This window comes from Leiobunum rupestre, chromosome 3, assembly GCF_980474605.1.
Source record: "Leiobunum rupestre chromosome 3, qqLeiRupe1.1.hap1, whole genome shotgun sequence".
Taxonomy (NCBI): domain Eukaryota; kingdom Metazoa; phylum Arthropoda; class Arachnida; order Opiliones; family Sclerosomatidae; genus Leiobunum; species Leiobunum rupestre.
This window is the reverse complement of record NC_143386.1, coordinates 698,138-716,000: the sequence shown is the minus strand read 5'-3', so window position 1 is coordinate 716,000 and position 17,863 is coordinate 698,138. Positions and strand designations below refer to the sequence as shown.

The 17,863-nt window shown below is 44.9% G+C and overlaps 2 protein-coding genes and 1 pseudogene across 2 annotated transcripts; all 3 read left to right on the top strand.

Moving 5' to 3' along the window:
- The first annotated feature begins 508 nt into the window (after positions 1 to 508).
- On the top strand, positions 509 to 1,776 carry LOC149949070 (large subunit ribosomal RNA; annotated as a pseudogene).
- A 197-nt stretch (positions 1,777 to 1,973) lies between these two features.
- LOC149949069 (uncharacterized) lies at positions 1,974 to 5,325 on the top strand. The gene is made up of 4 exons (XM_090169152.1): positions 1,974 to 2,654; positions 2,716 to 3,027; positions 3,801 to 3,947; positions 5,293 to 5,325. Exons 1-4 carry the CDS (start codon positions 1,974 to 1,976, stop codon positions 5,323 to 5,325), a joined length of 1,173 nt encoding a protein of 390 aa, XP_090025278.1.
- A 7,525-nt stretch (positions 5,326 to 12,850) lies between these two features.
- Positions 12,851 to 14,245, top strand: LOC149949068 (uncharacterized). The gene has a single exon (XM_090169150.1). It carries the CDS (start codon positions 12,851 to 12,853, stop codon positions 14,243 to 14,245), a length of 1,395 nt encoding a protein of 464 aa, XP_090025276.1.
- The last annotated feature ends 3,618 nt before the right edge of the window (positions 14,246 to 17,863 follow it).

Here is a 17,863-nt window from a genome sequence, read left to right as displayed (position 1 = left end):
CGTTACACTTTGAAGACGATCTCGTTGACAGGAATCACTTTACAGCCGCGAGGCTTCGCTACAATCGAAGACTGCTGAAAGGTAGCGACGTTAACTAGAATCGAAGGCAAGCGAAAGCAAGTTAAAAACGATAAGTAGTTCATCTTCACACTTTGAAGACGATCTCGTTGACAGGAATCACTTTAAAGCCGCGAGGCTTCGCTACAATCGAAGACTGCCGAAGGGTAGCGACGTTGTTACGTTAACTAGAATCGAAGGCAACCGAAAGCTAGTTAAATACGATAAGTAGTTCATCCTTACACTTTGAAAACGATCTCGTTGACAGGAATTATTTTAAAGCCATGAGGCTTCGCTTCAATCGACGACTGCCGAAAGGTAGCGACGTTGTTACGTTAACTAGAATCAAAGGCAACCGAAAGCAAGTTAAAAACGATAAGTAGTTCATCTTCACACTTTGAAGATGATCTCGTTGACAGGAATCACTTTACAGCCGCGAGGCTTCGCTACAATCGAAGACTGCTGAAAGGAAGCGACGTTAACTAGAATCGAAGGCAAGCGAAAGCAAGTTAAAAACGATGGACGCGGGCGCACCAAGGCCCCGTCCCGATCGCCTCGTCGACGGGGCGGAGCAAGAGCGTACACGTTGGGACCCGAAAGATGGTTAAATATGCCTGGGCAGAACGAAGCCAGAGGAAACTCTGGTGGAGGTTCGCAGCGATTCTGACGTGCAAATCGATCGTCAGACCTGGGTATAGGGGTGAAAGACTAATCGAACCATCTAGTAGCTGGTTCCCTCCGAAGTTTCCCTCGGGATAGCTGGCACTCGTAGGTTGCAGTCTCATCCGGTAAAGCGAATGATTAGAGGCCTTGGGGACGAAAAGACCTCAACCTATTCTCAAACTTTAAATGGGTGAGAAGTCCGGTTTGCTCGACTGAAGCCCGGACAGTCACTTCGATGCGAGTGCCAAGTGGGCCACTTTTGGTAAGCAGGACTGGCGCTGTGGGATGAACCAAACGCCGGGTTAAGGGGCCCGATGCGAGACGCTCATGAGATCCCTTGAAAGGTGTTGGTTGCTATAGACAGCAGGACGGTGGCCGTGGAAGTCGGAATCCGCTAAGGAGTGTGTAACAACTCACCTGCCGAAGCAACTAGCCCTGAAAATGGATGGCGCTTCAGCGTCGACCCCATACCCGGCCACAGCTGTCGAAATACTAGTATTTTAAACAGCTGTGAGTAGGAGGGGCGCGGAAGCCCGCGTCGAAGGTGCCGGGCGTAAGCCCGCCTGGAACCGCCTCTGGCGCAGATCTTGGTGGTAGTAGCAAATACTCAAGTGAGAACCTTGAGGACTGAGGTGGAGAAGGGTTTCATGTGAACAGCAGTTAAACATGGGTCAGTCGGTCCTAAGGGATAGGAGAAATCCGTTCCGAGGCGAGACCTCTCAATGCAAGTCTCGCTGGTGACCGAAAGGGAATCGGGTTAATATTCCCGAACCCGGACACGGAGATTGTCCCCTTCGGGGGTACATTGCGGTAACGCAAACGAGCTCGGAGACGTAGATGGGAGTCCCGGGGAGAGTTGTCTTTTCTTTGTAAGGATTCGACTCCCTGGAATCGGCTCGCCCGGAGATAGGGATGGTGTTTCCCTAAAGCTCCGCGCCTCTTGCGGAGTCCGGTGCACTCTCATCGGCCCTTGAAAATCCGAGTAAGAAGTATTGATTTTCATGCCGGACCGTACCCATATCCGCAGCAGGTCTTCAAGGTGAACAGCCTCTAGTCGATAGAAAAATGTAGGTGAGGGAAGTCGGCAAAACCGATCCGTAACTTCGGGACAAGGATTGGCTCTGAGGGCTGGGCCGGTCGGGCTGAGGTCCGAAGCGGGTCTGGCACTGCACCGGGACTGGGTGAGACTGGCCTTCAACGGTTCGGTTTAGCTCGGACCAGCGTCGGGGCCTTCCCGTGGAATGTCTATACTTATGTCTATTTACATACCACCAAATGATGACATTGAATTCCATATCGATAATATTGCGAATCAATTGGAAGTACAGAGTGGAAAAAAGGTTATCTTGTGTGGTGACTTTAACGCCCATCACGCGCTTTGGGGATCAAAGCATCACGATGAGAGGGGTAGGTTGTTAATCGACTTGTTCAACTCGTTTGATTTGAATGTCGAGAACGATCCGGGTAGTGGCCCGACGTTCTGGACTGTTAATGGTAAGAGCTGGGTGGATCTTACGGTATCCAGTATGGCAATTGCGAGTAGAGTAATTGAATGGCGTGTCAGCAACGAGGAAACATGCAGTGAACACAAATACATTTTCTTTGAAATTGGTGATCTTGTCCTGGAGAATGATTCGAATGCAATTCGTGTCAAGGATATTGATCTTGAAAGGTTACAAGATATTATCGTGCCTGACTTGGAGAGGTTGATGGAGTCTCCACTCAACAATGAGGTTGAGGTCGAGGCATGCGCGGTGGAGAATAATAATCTCTTTATTGAACGTTCGAAGGAATGTTCAAGGTTGCGTAAGAATAAGGGGCACAAGTCCACTCCCTGGTGGACGAGCGAACTCAGTGAGAAGAGGAAGGAGTTACGAACGCTCAGGAGGAGGTTCCAAAGAACCAGGGACCATGCAGCCCGGGAGGCGCTAAAGGTCGAGTACCGTCGTGAGCTATAAAGCACTTATAGAAGACTCAAAGCTTAAGTCCTGGCAGGATTTCTGCACAAGGGTTTCAAGGGAGGATCCTTTCTCCCTACCCTATAAGTTGGCCACAAAGAAGGTCAAGTGTAAGAATGCATTAAATTGCATCAAGAAACCGAATGGTTCTTTGACCTCAGGTATTGAGGAGACGTGGTCTACTCTGATGGATACTCTTTTTAAAGAGGACTCCTTGGATGATGATGAGGAGGTTCATATGACAATAAGGGAGTCATTGCACGAAGACTTCATGAGTCAGAATGATGAGCCATTTTTGAGTGATGAGGTCTTGGAGACTATCAACTCTTTAAAAAGGGCAAGGCTCCTGGTGAGGATGGTATCACCATCGAGCTTTTCAAGATATTTTTCTTAGCTTGACCAGCGTTGTTTGTCAGGCTTTTCAACACTTGCCTCAGTATGGGATACTTCCCAAAGCTTTGGAAGGTTGCTAAGTTAGTTTTTCTTTATAAAGAAGGCAGAGACAGGCAGGACGCTAAGGCCTACAGGCCAATCTCGCTTCTTCCGGTGGTAGGGAAGGTGCTTGATAAGCTGTTGTCTAGAAGGTTGTATTACTTTCTCCACAGCAACAAATTGCTTAGCGATAAGCAATTTGGGTTTAGACATAGTCGATCCACGACTCTCTGTCTAACCAATATCGTGAACCAAATCAGGGATAACAAAGCAAATAATTGTCACACCAGTCTGATATCTTTAGATATCGAGGGTGCTTTTGACAATGTGTGGATTCCAGGAATCCTACACGGTTTAAGTGTCCGAAGAACATATATGAGACATATGTTAACTATCTGAAGGATAGAGTTGCAGTGGTGAGGGCAGGTAGTACCTGTGTACGGAGAGTACTGACCCGCGGCTTCCCTCAGGGTTCATGCAGTGGACCTCTGCTATTCAATGTGGTTATGGATAGCGCACTGAGGATTGAGTATCCAGAGGATTCTCTAATCCAAGCCTTCGTGGATGACTTGCAGTCTTTTTTTTTGGGGCACGTCCAGGCGTGCTCTCGAAACCACGGGTAAGGTGATCGTGGATAAATTGACTAAGTGGAGCCAAGTCTATAAGCTGAGTTTTTCCATTAAAAAGTAGGCGGCTATCACCTTCACCGCAAAATCCATAATGAAAAGGCTCCCAATCTATAAGATGGGAGCCGTCAACATTGCAAATATTGACAAGTTGAAAGTTGTCGGTGTCACCATCGACAGCAAGCTTTCCTTTCTTCCTCATATCGAGAAAGTAAGTGTCCGGGTGACGAAGCTGGTGCAAAGCATTGCTTGTTTTGCAAAAGTTGAGTGGGGCCTTGACCATAAAGCGTTAAGGACTATCTACAATGGGTGTATTGTGAGAGTAGTGGCTTACGCTTGCGGTGCTTGGTGGAAGAGCACGCAAAATAGTGTGATGGTGAGGAAGTTGAGCTCAATTCAGAGAATTGCGGCCCTTCTTATTACTTGTGCTTACCGGACTGTCTCGAGCGATGCGCTGCGGATCCTTGCTGGTATTCAACCGTTGGACCTGGTGGTGAGTCAGGAAGCTACTGTGTTCAAGTCCTTTTCTTTTAGAGAAGACAGTAAGCACTGTGGGGTGGAGTTACGTGGTGGTAACTACCTCTACCCAGGCGACCCATGGGAGGACCACCCAGCGGTCAGAAGCAGTATAAACATCACAGAGCAACTACCCAATGGCAATGGGATAGAGGTGTTTACTGACGGTTCGTTGTCCGGTCGGGGTGCCGGAGTGGCATTTGCTGTGTACAGAGATGATGTGGAAGTGTACAACGAGGTCACTCGCATTAATGGTAAGGTGGATGCGTTTTCTCTTGAGCTCTTAGCAATACATGAGGGTATTTGCTGGTTAAGGACGCATGGTCAACGTCCTGGTTATGGTGCAACGGTTTTTACAGATTGTCTTTTTGCTATTAACGCAATGAGCAATCATAAAAACAATCATGGTTTATGCCATGATATCCGTAAGGTGTTAAAACGGATGGAGACTCAAGTCAACTTTACTTGGATAAAGTCGCACACTGGGTGTGCAGGGAATGAAAGGGCTGACTTTCTTGCAAAGTCAGCAACCGATCTTCCCGAGGAGATGGAGATGAAGCCAACTAAGTTGGTGATTAAAAGGTGGCTCAATGAGGTGACGGCTCAAAGGTTGCAGGAGTCCTGGGATGAGAGTGAGAATGGAAAGGTAACTAAGAAGTACTTTCCTAAGGTCAATGGTAGCTTCAACACGAATTACTATTTGACGCAAATCCTAAGTGGACACGGTAAGTTCCCACTTTACCTGTTCAACTTGGGTCATATTGCATCCCCCAAATGCATATGCGGTGCTCTGGAAGCAGACTCAGAGCACTATGTTCGTAATTGTCCTAGAACGAACCATTTGTTAAGGAGACCAATCCGCGAGAATGGACTCCACAATCTGGATAACGAAACGATCAACGATCTTGAACGCGTAATGCGTTATATCGTTGTGAATTTTGACGAACTCACGAGTGAGTCGTGAGTAGGAGATGCAGGTATACGGGTGTATACCGTTGTGTGTATGTGATTTAGGAAGCATTTCCTATCTTTGTATACAGGTCAACGGCTCGACCGGGACAGATGATGAGTAACCCCTGTAATGCTTTGGCGGTGCACGGGGTATATAAATTCAACAATCTGATGTCTATATACTGGGCCCTAAATGGGTTAGAGTGTGCAATAACTGGTGGCTTTACCGGGGAGTCGGGGTCCGGCTCTTGTAACCCATAAGGGCGGTGGCGCACTGGGAGATGTTAGCTCTGATCAAATGGTCCTATCTCCACCTCCGACTTCGGTCAGGTTTGGGCTGGATACTGAACTTCGGTTCAGGCTAACGGAGAGGGTCCAGGCAACCTGGCCGCCTCGGCGGATTGGGTAGCCTGCTGTGGGGCGGCGAGCCTCCATATGCGGGCACGGCGGTCCTGTTTCCCTGCCTTTTGGGGCCCACCGGGATCTCCGGTGCCAGCTGTGCCGGGTTACTTGGGCTGCTGTGTGCTCGTCGTTCCCCTTTAGGAGGTCTTTCCAAAGGGTTTGGCTCCTTACCTTCATAGGTAGGGTGTCGGCTGGAGTTGCTATAGCATCCATTCTAAATCCCACTGCTGTGTGCGAAGTGGGGATTGGTCCAGCCATTGCTGCACCTTCTGCTGGGTTGAGTGGCTTGCGTCAAAGGTGAGACCATCAGTAGTAGGGTTCTGCTACCCATGCTGGATTTGTCACCTGTCCGGGCTTGGGGACGCTGGCGTAGGGCACTATGATGATAGGCCTCCGGTGGTATGGTCTTTGTTACTAGGTACACCGGGCTATAAATTCTGACACACTGTCTATATACTGGCGTTCCTACTTCCTGGGAACAAAGGTTGGCCAGAGTGTGAAAGCACAACGGATAGCTTCCATCACATTCCAGACCGTCCGGTTAACCTCCCCGAGGTGACCCTGGAAAGAGGTATTCTCTTACAGATGTCGGCGGATCTAGAGCTTGTCATCTCGAGAAACTGACTTAGCTTTCGGCCTGCGAGTTTCGGGTGTCTATGCCCTCTCGCCGATATGGTGTAGGTAAAACCATGTCAAGCTTTTTTACCATAAACACAGGGCGACTGTGAGTCAAGCGATTGGATTATTCTGATCATCTTTTGACGGATAATACCCTCTATCGCAGGGTCTGAGTGAAGCGAATATACTTCTTTAGCCTCTCCTCGATCAAGACCGTCCAGGGTAGTCATCAATTAATGCTGCTTCCTCCCGAGGTGACTCCGGGTAGAGAAAACAATTTCTCTAGCTAAACTGGCGGATCTAGAGTAGAGTTATTTACTCGATAAATTTTGAGCCAAGCGTCTCATTAAACTGTCGTGCCCTCCGCATAATGTGTTTATGGGACCAACTGCATGTTCGGTCTGTTAGGTAAGTCGCTTCGGCGCATAGGTTTCTTAGCTCTTCGGAGCTAGTAGTTCCTGCCAAGGGGGAACCTATCTTCGTTTCTTCGGCGGCTGGTTCCTTAACTCCTTGGAGTTAGTAGTTCCCGTTAGGGGGGAACCAGGTCGTCTGCATTCCGCTTTAGTTAGCGGTTTTGCTTGTGTTTGGGGGCTTATTCTCTAAGTTGAGAGATCTTCGTTTAAGTTACAACGAGGCTACGCTCCGGGATATAAAGGGCTGGCAACCCTCCTGGAGAGGGTGTTGTAAGCTTGCCTTGGTGTTTGGTGCTTTTGAGCCTTAGTGTTCGGATTTTGGTTTCGCCGAAGTGCCGTTGTCTGTGGTTGGTCTGGCCCTTTGCTGATCCCCTTAAAGTCCACGCAGGGGGATACATGAAGTACTGTTAGTGGCAGCTCCCTTCCTTGAGTATTTCATGGGAAGTTAAACGAAATTATGAATACGTATAATCCCCTTAAAGTCCACGCAGGGGGATTTATGAAGTTGTGTTGTGGCAGCTCCCTTCCTTGAGTATTTCATGGGGAGTTCAAATAATTATGAACACGCATTTTTCGCTTGCCTTTCTGGCGTGACAGACTTCCTTCCTAGGAAACGTATTTTGGGTTTTGTGTCTTTTGACGTCCTGTTTTTCAGGTAATTTGGTTGGACATCCTGTTTTCGCCCTTTTGTTTGCCGTGAAAGGCATTCAGTAAGGCATGGAATGAAGTCCCTGGGAGTTGAGGGGATGTTGCTCTGCGGATCAACAATTCCCAACACGCTTCTTTGGTTTTGGCCTGTGCTGAGACAGATGGTGCATGCTGGCCGGTATTGCATCAAGCGGATCTCCTTTGGCAGTTCAGTTGCTGAGGAGTAGGTCAATCGGTGTCCATGGTGGGTTCATGGCGCTGAGTATACACCCGTCTTATCTCTGGCTTTCGAATTAAAGTCCCCTGGTGGGGCTCCATGGTGGGTGGGGAGGGACGTTTGTGGATCTTAAGTCTTTTCACATGGCTAATGAAACTAACCAGTCAGAGGTTTTACTGACAACCAAATCACCAACTGGTGAATTAAGTAAATCGAGTTCAGTTAATGAACGTAAACGGCCCCGTACTGAGGCAGAAGTGGTGGAAGTTACTGAAGATCGTATTGAGGATCAGTTGCTGAGTCTTTCTTCAGAGCTAGAATCTGTTTTAACAAACGCAAGTAGTAAGGTGTCAATCGGCGTAGGTGCCAAAATTAGAACTATTTATAAGCAGGTAGAGACCCTAGTCATTGCAAGTAATTTGAAAATAGCTCAACTGATGGGTTCCAGTGAGCAGAAAGACCGGACTATCGAAATTCTTGATAAACAAGAGCACCGTATAACTTCGTTCACTGAGAAAGCCTCAGCATCTGTAGATCCCACTCCGGCAGAGTCCATGGGAATAGTTGGACGACAACGCCTTAAGTCTGAGACGAGAAAGCCTTCCGTCTCAAACAAACCAAAAGTTGCTAAAGTTAAATTGCCTCCGAGGCAAGAAAATGTAGTCTTGCTATACCCGAAAGATAAGGAGGAAACGGCGGATAATTTTAGGCGGCGCCTTGAAAAGGAGTTAGACCCAAAAGGCCATAATATTAAGTCTGTTCGACCCTGTAGGGGCAAGGGTATGGTCGTCCAACTAGAGACCATGGATGATGTCGTTAAATTAAAACGCACCATTGAAGACTCTGAGAGTCTTTCTGAGAATCTGATTATGCGTAGTCCGTCCTTGGGCAAACCAAGGATTGTTGTTTTTAATGTTGATTCGGAGACCTCTAAGGAGGATCTCGTAAGCAAACTTATCGAGAGCAATCGTCTTAAATTTGGGGAGGATGAAATCACCGTCAAATATTTCATTCACACTAAGAAAATGGTAGAGAAGGAAGCTGGCAAGAATTGGGTGCTAGAAATTCCAAATACCATTTTAAACGTTCTTAAATTAGGCAAAAAGAAGCTTCGTATTGGGTGGCAAATTCATGGTTGGAGGGAGTATCTTTTTATCCCGAGGTGCTTTAAGTGTATGGAAATTGGACACGTAATGGCATCTTGCAATCAAAGTAAAAAGCAGGTTTGTTCTCTTTGTGGATCCGAAGAACATAAGTTCACGGTTTGTAATAATGCCATTAGAGGTTGTATTAATTGTGTAAAAAGTAACAGGGATAAAAAGACTAACTTCAACTCGGAGCACTCCTCTCTGGACAATCTTTGTCCACTCTACATGAGGGAACTGCAATATCTGCGATCGAGAACCGATTTCAGCACTAAGCCCGATGGACAATAATATTAAACTGGTCCAAATTAATCTTGGCAAAGGGAAGGTTGCCACGTCTACTTTAAGGCAGACTTGTCAAGAGGGCGGTATCGACATCGCAGTTATTCAGGAACCTCATGTGGTGGACGGTAGGTTGGTGGGTCTCCCACTTTCATCCAGGGTGGTGTGCTCCGACGAGAACCCAAGGACAGCTATTGCCGTCTTCAATACGAGGTTTCTTTTAATTAATCTTTTATCTAATGACTACCTTACGATCGTAGGTATCAAGGCGGGGGATTTATCTTTTTTAGTGTTCTCCATTTATATACCTCCTCCCCCGTCGGAGGTCTTGGAAGAACACTTAAATTTAATCTCCGAAAAGATTAGGAACTTTTCTGGCCGTAGAATGTTAATTTGTGGTGATTTCAATTCTCATCATAATCTTTGGGGCTCAAGGGACAATTGTCCTAGAGGTGTTGCCTGTGTTGACTTTGCGGGGTCTCTGGATCTGGTCGTGTTAAATGATCCTAGTTCAGATCCCACCTTCTCTAGTACCAACGGTAATAGTTGGATAGATCTAACATTGGCTACTATGAATTTTTTCAATATGGTCACTGATGATATTTCCAACAGTGACCATAATTTCATATTTTTTAATATACCCATGACGGATAGGGTCCATAAGGACAGGTATGTTAATTTGAGGGATCTGGACTTGGATCGTTTTCGTGACCAGATCGCTGGTCCTCTTGAGACTCTTAATGAGGTAGCATTTGTCTCTAGAGATCAGATCGATGATGCTGCATCCTCTATTAAGGAAATTTTTCATAATGCATGTGAGGTTAGTAAGAAGCGTAAGGCCTATGTCAAGACATATAACTCGGCTCCCTGGTGGAACGAGGGTCTTGGAATAAAGCGAAATTTAGTACGCACTGCGCGAAAACGTATGCAGGTGGCTAGCGATCCCTTGGTGAGAGAACGCTACAAACATGAATTCTTGACTCTCCAGAGAGAGTACAAGAGCCTTATCATTTCTTCTAAGTTGGAGTCTTGGAGGGACTTCTGCTCTTCTGTGTCGAAGGAGGATCCTTACTCTCTTTCTTATAAATTGGCAACTGGCAAGGCCAAACGTAAAGATGCTGTCTCCTGTGTGGAACGAGATGATGGCACGCTGACAGAGGGACTTACCGAAACATATGAAACTATTCTTAATTATCTTTTTTAGACGACTCGCAGGCTGATGACCTTGAAGTACACAAGGAAATCAGAGAGTCAGTCGAAGCACCGTACGTCGAGTCAGACGACGTAGATTTTAAAGAAGAGTAAGTACTTAATGTCATTGATTCCTTCAAAAGGGGCAAGACCCAGGGCTTTGATGGCATTACCATTGAATTTTTTTAGATTATGTTCTTGGTCTTTCCCTTGGTTTTCGTGCGCCTCTACAATGCATGTTTGACTCTTGGGCACTTCCCAAAAATTTGGAAAGTGGCAAGGATTGCATTTATACAGGGTCTTTTTTTTGCTCGGAAAAGTGTTTTTTTTTTCAAAAACTATTTATAGTACCGATTTCAAATTTGGAAGGTCAATTCTCTATACCGGGGGACATCAGTTTGAGAAATTTGAGCGTTTTCGGTAATGTTTTTCACCAATTTTGATAAATTATTTTTCGACCACTAGGTGCGAGATAAAAAATTACTATTATAAAGTTGTAGGCCGTCATCGAAAACCCTTAAAAATTGTTCACTCGACGAAAAACAACTTATTTATCAGTGAAAATTCGAGCTTGAAAAATTTACAAGTTGGTGAAGCCAAATTACGATTGTTTGAAACGATAATTGAAAAGGGAACAAGTCTAATACAAACGTAGTAGAGTTTTCACACTTGAAAAAATGTACACGTTTGGTTTTTAAATGCAGATATTTTATTCACATACATTTTTACAAAACATTTTCAATAATATCACCATTGGCTGCAACACAGGTTTGTGCGCGGACAATTAAGTTCTCAAACGCTTTCTCTACCATTTCTGGTGTGACGTCTCGGCAAGCACTGATTATTCGTCTAATGAGTTCCTCCCTAGTTTCAATGGGCGTGGCGTATACCTTTGCTTTAACGAATCCCCAGAGAAAATAATCCAGCGGTGTTAAGTCAGGTGACCTTGCTGGCCAATGCACTGGACCATTTCTCCCTATCCACCTTTCAGGAAACTCGTTGTTGAGGTGCTCAGTTACTTGCCGGGAAAAATGCGGAGGGGCGCCATCTTGCTGAAACCACAACTGACGTCTTTCACCCAATGGAAGGTCGTCGATTGCGTCACTCAGTTCGTTCTGTAGAAAATGTAAATACCTTTGGCCGTTGAGGTTCGTCGGCAGGAAAAAGGGACCAATCAAACGGTTTCCAACAAGTCCAACCCAAACATTGACCCGTTCAAATTGAACCTGGTGATGATATTCAAAACCCCAATGTGGGTTGATGTCAGACCAAAGATGGCTGTTTTGATGATTAAAGGGCCCATATCTAGAAAATGACGCTTCGTCGGAGAACAAAACATGGCGCAAAAATTGTCTATCTTCTTGGACAGCATTTAGTAACCAGTTGCTAAATTCATAACGTCTTTGATGGTCTCCGTCAATTAGTCCTTGGTGGAGCGTAGCTCTGTATGGGTGATAGCGATTCTTACGAAGAATTTTCCACACACGATTTGCAGAACAACCCAAATCAGCAGCGGCGTTAGCGCAACTGTGACGAGGATATGCCACAAAGTACGCGAGTACATTGTTCTCGAAGTCTAAATCCGGTTGACCCAATCCGCGAAACCTAGGTTGCAAGTTACCAAATTGATTGAAATCGTGAATTGCTCGTCTTACTGTATTTACAGATGGTGCTCCATTTGGATGTCTTTCTGCGAAGATTTCAGTCACTCTTCTAAGGTTTTGCGCTGCTTCTCCATAGTAAATGGCAACTATCTCGGTACGCTCAGCCACTGAATAACGAGGCATTGTTCGAAATATTATCAAACAATGATAATAATCTCCCAAAGTTTTCCTTTAAATACCCAATGCATGTTTAGGATTGACCTATAGCCTCGTGTTTTTTAAATCCGGTCGTTTTTTTAACCATTGTTTCAACTGGATTAGGTAATTCGGTTTCAATTATCGTTTCAAACAATCGTAATTTGGCTTCACCAACTTGTAAATTTTTCAAGCTCGAATTTTCACTGATAAATAAATTGTTTTTCGTCGAGTGAACAATTTTTAAGGGTTTTCGATGACGGCCTACAACTTTATAATAGAAATTTTTTATCTCGCACCTAGTGGTCGAAAAATAATTTTTCAAAATTGGTGAAAAACATTACCGAAAACGCTCAAATTTCTCAAACTGATGTCCCCCGGTATAGAGAATTGGCCTTCCAAATTTGAAATCGGTACTATAAATAGTTTTTGAAAAAAAAAACAGTTTTCCGAGAAAAAAAGACCCTGTATATAAGGAATGGAGGGATAGGCGGAACGCTCGATCGTACCGACCGATCTCTCTACTGTCAGTAGTGGGTAAGGTTCTTGATAAACTCTTATCAAGAAGACTGTACTACTCTCTTCATAAGAGAGGTCTCATGAATTCAGCCCAATATGGGTTCAAACATGGCCGCTCCACGACGCATGCTCTTTATAACATCGTCGAATGTGTTAAGCATAACAAAGAGAGTGGTCTGCACACCAGTCTTATCTCCCTAGACGTAGAGGGGGCCTTTGACAATGTCTGGGTTCTGGGGGTCCTATCAAGACTCCGGCAGGTTGCTTGTCCAAAGAACTTGTATTATTTATACAAAAGTTTCTTAAGTAACAGAATTGCTTCGATTGATATTGGCGGTAGTGTTCTTAGTAAGTCACTTACCAAGGGGTGTCCACAGGGTTCTTGTAGCGGACCTCTTCTCTTCAATTTAGTCATGGACGGCGCTTTGAGTCGGGTTTACCCGGCTGCAAGTGCTATTCAGGCCTTTGCAGATGACCTGCAGGCGATGGTTTGGAGTTCCTCGAGGCGGGGCCTTGAGGTTCTTGGTAACGAAGTTCTGGATACTCTCAATCAGTGGAGTTCAATTTATAAATTGAAGTTCTGCACAAGGAAGACCGTTGCAATCACCTTTGCGAAAACAAAGGTGATGAATCGGCTTCCTATGTTTTCTCTTAGTAATGAGAGAATCCTTAATGTCAAGACCGTTAAGGTTTTGGGCGTTACCTTGGATCAAACTTTATGCTTCTTACCTCACTTAGAGGAGGTAAAGAATAAGGTTGCTCGTCTCGTTCAGTCCATTGCTTGTTTTGCAAAGGTCGAGTGGGGTCTGGATTATAGAGCCTTAAGAGTGGTATATAAAGGATGCATTGAACGTATTGTCACCTACGAAGCTGGCGCATGGTGGCGCGAGACTGAGAACTCTTTGATGGTTCGAAAGCTCAGGTCAATCCAACGGGTTGCGGCACTTCGAGTCTGTTGTGCATATCGTACAATATCTACCGATGCAATATTGATAATTACCAACTTAACCCCGATAGAAAGCGTTGTAAGTGAGGAAGCAACCATCTTAAGGTCTTTATACCAACAGATGTGCGCTAAACACTGTGATTACAATGTAATAGGTGGAAATTTTCTTAACCCGGGCGACCCTTGGGCAAGGCACCCAGCCTCTCGTGTAGAGATTTCAAGTGGAGACGCTCTTCCCACTAATGCAGGTTTAGAGATCTTCTCCGATGGTTCGCTATCGGAGAATGCCGCTTCTGCGGCATATGTGGTCTTTTTAAATGGATTGGAACTCGTGTCAAATACATTTCGTCTCGACATGAGTTATAATCCTAGTATTTATTATATTGAGCTTTACTCCATTTTGGAGAGCATTAAGTGGTTCGCTAGGGAGCGACCCCACGATGAAGAGGTATCTATCTTTAGTGATAGTTTATCTTATCTACGAGCCATTGGAAATCCTTCCAACCTTAATGGAATGTGTGCTAACATTAGGGATTTGATTAATAATCACGGTGCTAGAATCACCCTTAATTGGGTTAAGGCACACAGTGGTATTCTAGGTAACGAGAGAGCGGATGCGCTGGCCAAGAGCGCATTGACAAATCAGATGATCCATTCTATTAAACCCGACAAGGGCAGTATTAAAAGTATTTTGAGGGGCATTACCAAGAGGCATTGGCAGCGTAGTTGGAGCGCCAGTGATAAAGGCAATGTTACAAGGAATTTTATTCCTAACGTGGGCACAATGCAATCAACCCTAACCACTTCTCAACGCAGATTCTTAGTGGTCACGGCAAGTTTCCTAGCTACTTGCATGGTTTAGGACATGTGCTCAGTCCTGCCTGTGTTTGTGGGTCAGATACAGGCAATTCTGAGCACTACTTAGTTAATTGTCCTCTCACTCTCCATCTAGTCCCTAGGGGCAACCTCAGGGATATGAAGCTCACAGAAAAGATGATTGTTTTCGATAATGTTATGCGTTTCATAGCTAGTACCTTCGGGGACATTTGTCCAGGTTGTTGCTAGTTTTTTATTGTTTTTATTTTTACACGCCGTTTAAGAGGTTTTATTCCTTTACCCCTTTTTACAAGGTTTTTATACATGTTCCGTGCTGTGGTTTTACTTTTTAATTAAATAAAAAGAAATTGCGGGATGCGTGATGATGAACATGCGTGGAAAGTTACAAACTAGTTTGTATAACTTGTGGTACCCCCAGTAGTGCCTAGCGGAACTGGGGGTATATAAATACTATAATCTGATGTCTAATTAAAACAAAGCATTGCGATGGCCGTTGATCAGTGTTGACGCAATGTGATTTCTGCCCAGTGCTCTGAATGTCAAAGTGAAGAAATTCGGGAGTAACTATGACTCTCTTAGTGGACAGTCACTGTCGAAGGCTTAGAGGTTACCTTTGAGTCGCACCGCACGGATGACAAACTCATTTACCACACTAGGGATAACTCCTATGCAATAATAGGAAAGAGACTATGTAGTGAAACCTAAGCAGAGAGAACCCCCCACAGCCCAGAAGATCATGAACTTTATTGCACTGAACCATGACTGGGCTAACACTATGGCAAATGACCTAGCGTTCCCGGCAGAAGCCGTTGAGCCTGCTTACAATTTTCTTTTGGGTTGCAGATACTATAGCCTTTATTGGGTTGCATTAGTTGTACAACATGAGTTAGAGTATTCAGTAGAGAGCACCATACCAGCTATGCCTGTTAATGCGGTTAAGACTGCACTGGATATACTGAGGAACAAAGAGAGTTACTGCACTGCTCTCTGTGCAAGGGCCTTGTCATACCGTAGAACCAATTATGCAATGGGTCATCCGGATGCTCAAGGAGTAGTAAAGAAGTTAATGCAGGTTCAGAAATTTAAAACATTAATCCAACGGCATAAGGCATCAGTTGAAAAGTTATACTATCAAGCAACCCACCCAGCATCTCCTCATGTGTTGCTGACTGTCCTATGCAAAGACGATCTCTACTGTTGGTCGGCTTTTGGTCCCAGATGGGGTCTACCTATAGGACTAAAACCTTCTAGCTCCTTAGATCTCCGTTCCAATCAATTCGGGAGTGTGTCAGGCACTGCATGGACAGTCGATAGCTTTGCAGTACTGATAAATCTCGCTGAAGAAAGCTTAACTGCCCTGTTGCGTAATGTACCAAGATTGGACTCTTTTGTTAAGGCCCGGTTAAGAGTGATGGCATTTGGCATGGCAGTTCACCAAGGGGCAAGGTGGTGGATGAATGGCAACCCTTTTGGGTACTTGGATAGTAAATTTCAACAAAAAGATGCTGCTTTCTTGCCACTTATCCACGAATTAGCTTACATCAGCCAATCGTATTACTCGCAGAATTCCATTGCTGATGCCCCAGCACTAAAACAGGCAGCAAAGGATTTATCAGATTCGACTGTAAGGACCGCCTGGGATCAGATTGCACAGCTTAGCAATCAAACTAGATCCAAGGACATTGCAGTGTTCTTTATGGCTTTGAAAGGCATCTCTGAAACATCCGCAGTCACTGATTTAGTATCGGATGTCGTGACCGAGCAGGAACAGGGTTACAAGGCCTTAGTAGCAGGGCGAGATAGAATCAACCAGATCCTGAATGTAACATAAGATCCCCTCCCTTCGTTAGCAAAGTTCCAGGATGCTACCATTGCTGCAAAGGCCACATACGAACAGTCGAGGAACAGGAAGAACATCAACCCAGCAATCAAGGCAATTGCTGCACCAATATAAGACTTTTGTGTTTAATACTTACTTTCATTTATGTTTTATTCTTTTTACCCTAGTATTGTAATAAACTAGAGTCACAACTGTAAAGCAACAGATGTAAAAAACCATATATTATTTCATGTAACCATATTCATATTACAGAAAAAAACTGAAATGGTCGCCAACTTCGGTTCCCTGTGGGGTTTTGTTTTTTTTAATTGTTTTCTGAAGCTCTGGCGCGTATATCTGAGCTGTGCTCATAGTACCACTTTGTTAAAATTAAATTTCTATTTATAAGCTAGTTGGAAGCTCACATGCTCTGTTAGCTAGTGGTAATTTTATTTCCCCCCTGTCCACTTTGTAACACCTCCTGTGACAGGGGGTTGATCTGTACTCCTTTTTAACTAAAAAGTGAATAATTAAAGTTGTAATAACCCAATGCCTCGTCATCAAATTAGTGACGCGCATGAATGGATTAACGAGATTCCCACTGTCCCTATCTACTAGTATGCTTTCTAAGTGACAAGTCACGTATTTTTTTGCTCTTCAAAAAGCTACCTAATTTTGAAATAATTATCGCTTTTCAGTCACGAGTTTTTGTGTCAAGTTGCTCCAACCATCCCTGCACCTGAGGAACAAGAAATTTTGGGGATATCTTCATTAGGACCCCCTCTACGAGGGTTTCTGTGCGCCCTTCAGCGGATTTTCAATTAACATTGTAAAGAACTTTCGTCCTTTGAAAACTTCAAAACATTTTCGGTAAATAAGAAGCCGTATCCAAGAAAAACAAGAAAACCACCGTCCATCGGATCAGCTGTTGGCTCTCCTTCAGTGGATTAGTGCAGACTGCGGGCTAAACCACCAGCCAATCCCAGCAAGCCACGTCTGCTTCGCTTAGTCTTCCAGTACCAACAACTCCTTCCTTCAGTGGACTAGTGCAGACTGCGGGCTAGACCACCAGCCAATCCCAGCAGGCCACGTCTTCCTCTTTCAAATATCAACGACCTCCATTGCCTCCTTCAGCAACGTCATCGCTTTTATCATCGAAGTGGACCACGGCACCTTTATACTAACGGAGCGGTTCGTACACTTTACCTACTAGCTTCCCCTAGGCATTGGTTATCTGCCGTATAATACGGCTGTAGCTAGTCTAGTTTAGATAGTATCCCCTCTTAGACCTTCTAAAGGTCTTTTCACACGAGCCAACTTTTCAAATCAAAATGCTGAGTCAGCAAAAATGGATCAGTGATCCATTTTTTTCTGGCGTACTTTTTTGGTGGATCAACTCATCGAACTTTTATTCACACGAACCAACTAGTTTACTCAGCTCAAGTTGACTCATCTAGTTGGATCAAAAAGTTGGCTCGTGTGAAAAGGCTTTTAGAGGTAGTGTCGTGGGCAGGGGGGAGGTTATAAATTTTGGGTTTTTGCTGGGGGCACAAGGGTCACACCCGTTTTTGTGTCTCTAGGCGTTTCACGTTTGCCGTTAGGCGTTACAGTGCTTCATTTTTACCATCTATAACAGCAGACGCTGGAAGCTATCCTTTACTGTATTCGCTGGCTGCAAACTTTACCCTTTTTGTCCTTTCTACGGGGAGTTAGCGAGGGCGGAATTCGCAAACTTCGTGACGTCACAGGGCCTAAACGGTTCCTTCTATCAAAATTTGGACAACATTTTCACCGACTAAACTATTAGTTTAGTGTTTGTCCCCC

What these genes read in the sequence shown, in the direction of transcription:
- LOC149949069 (XM_090169152.1), top strand. Translation starts at nt 1,974, where the DNA reads ATGTCTATTTACATACCACCAAATGATGACATTGAATTCCATATCGAT. An exon ending in CAGCCCGGGAGGCGCTAAAG is followed by an intron (nt 2,655 to 2,715) that starts GTCGAGTACCGT and finishes AAGTCCTGGCAG; the next exon opens with GATTTCTGCACAAGGGTTTC. An exon ending in TTCTTCCTCATATCGAGAAA is followed by an intron (nt 3,948 to 5,292) that starts GTAAGTGTCCGG and finishes CTTTGTATACAG; the next exon opens with GTCAACGGCTCGACCGGGAC.
- LOC149949068 (XM_090169150.1), top strand. Translation starts at nt 12,851, where the DNA reads ATGGACGGCGCTTTGAGTCGGGTTTACCCGGCTGCAAGTGCTATTCAG.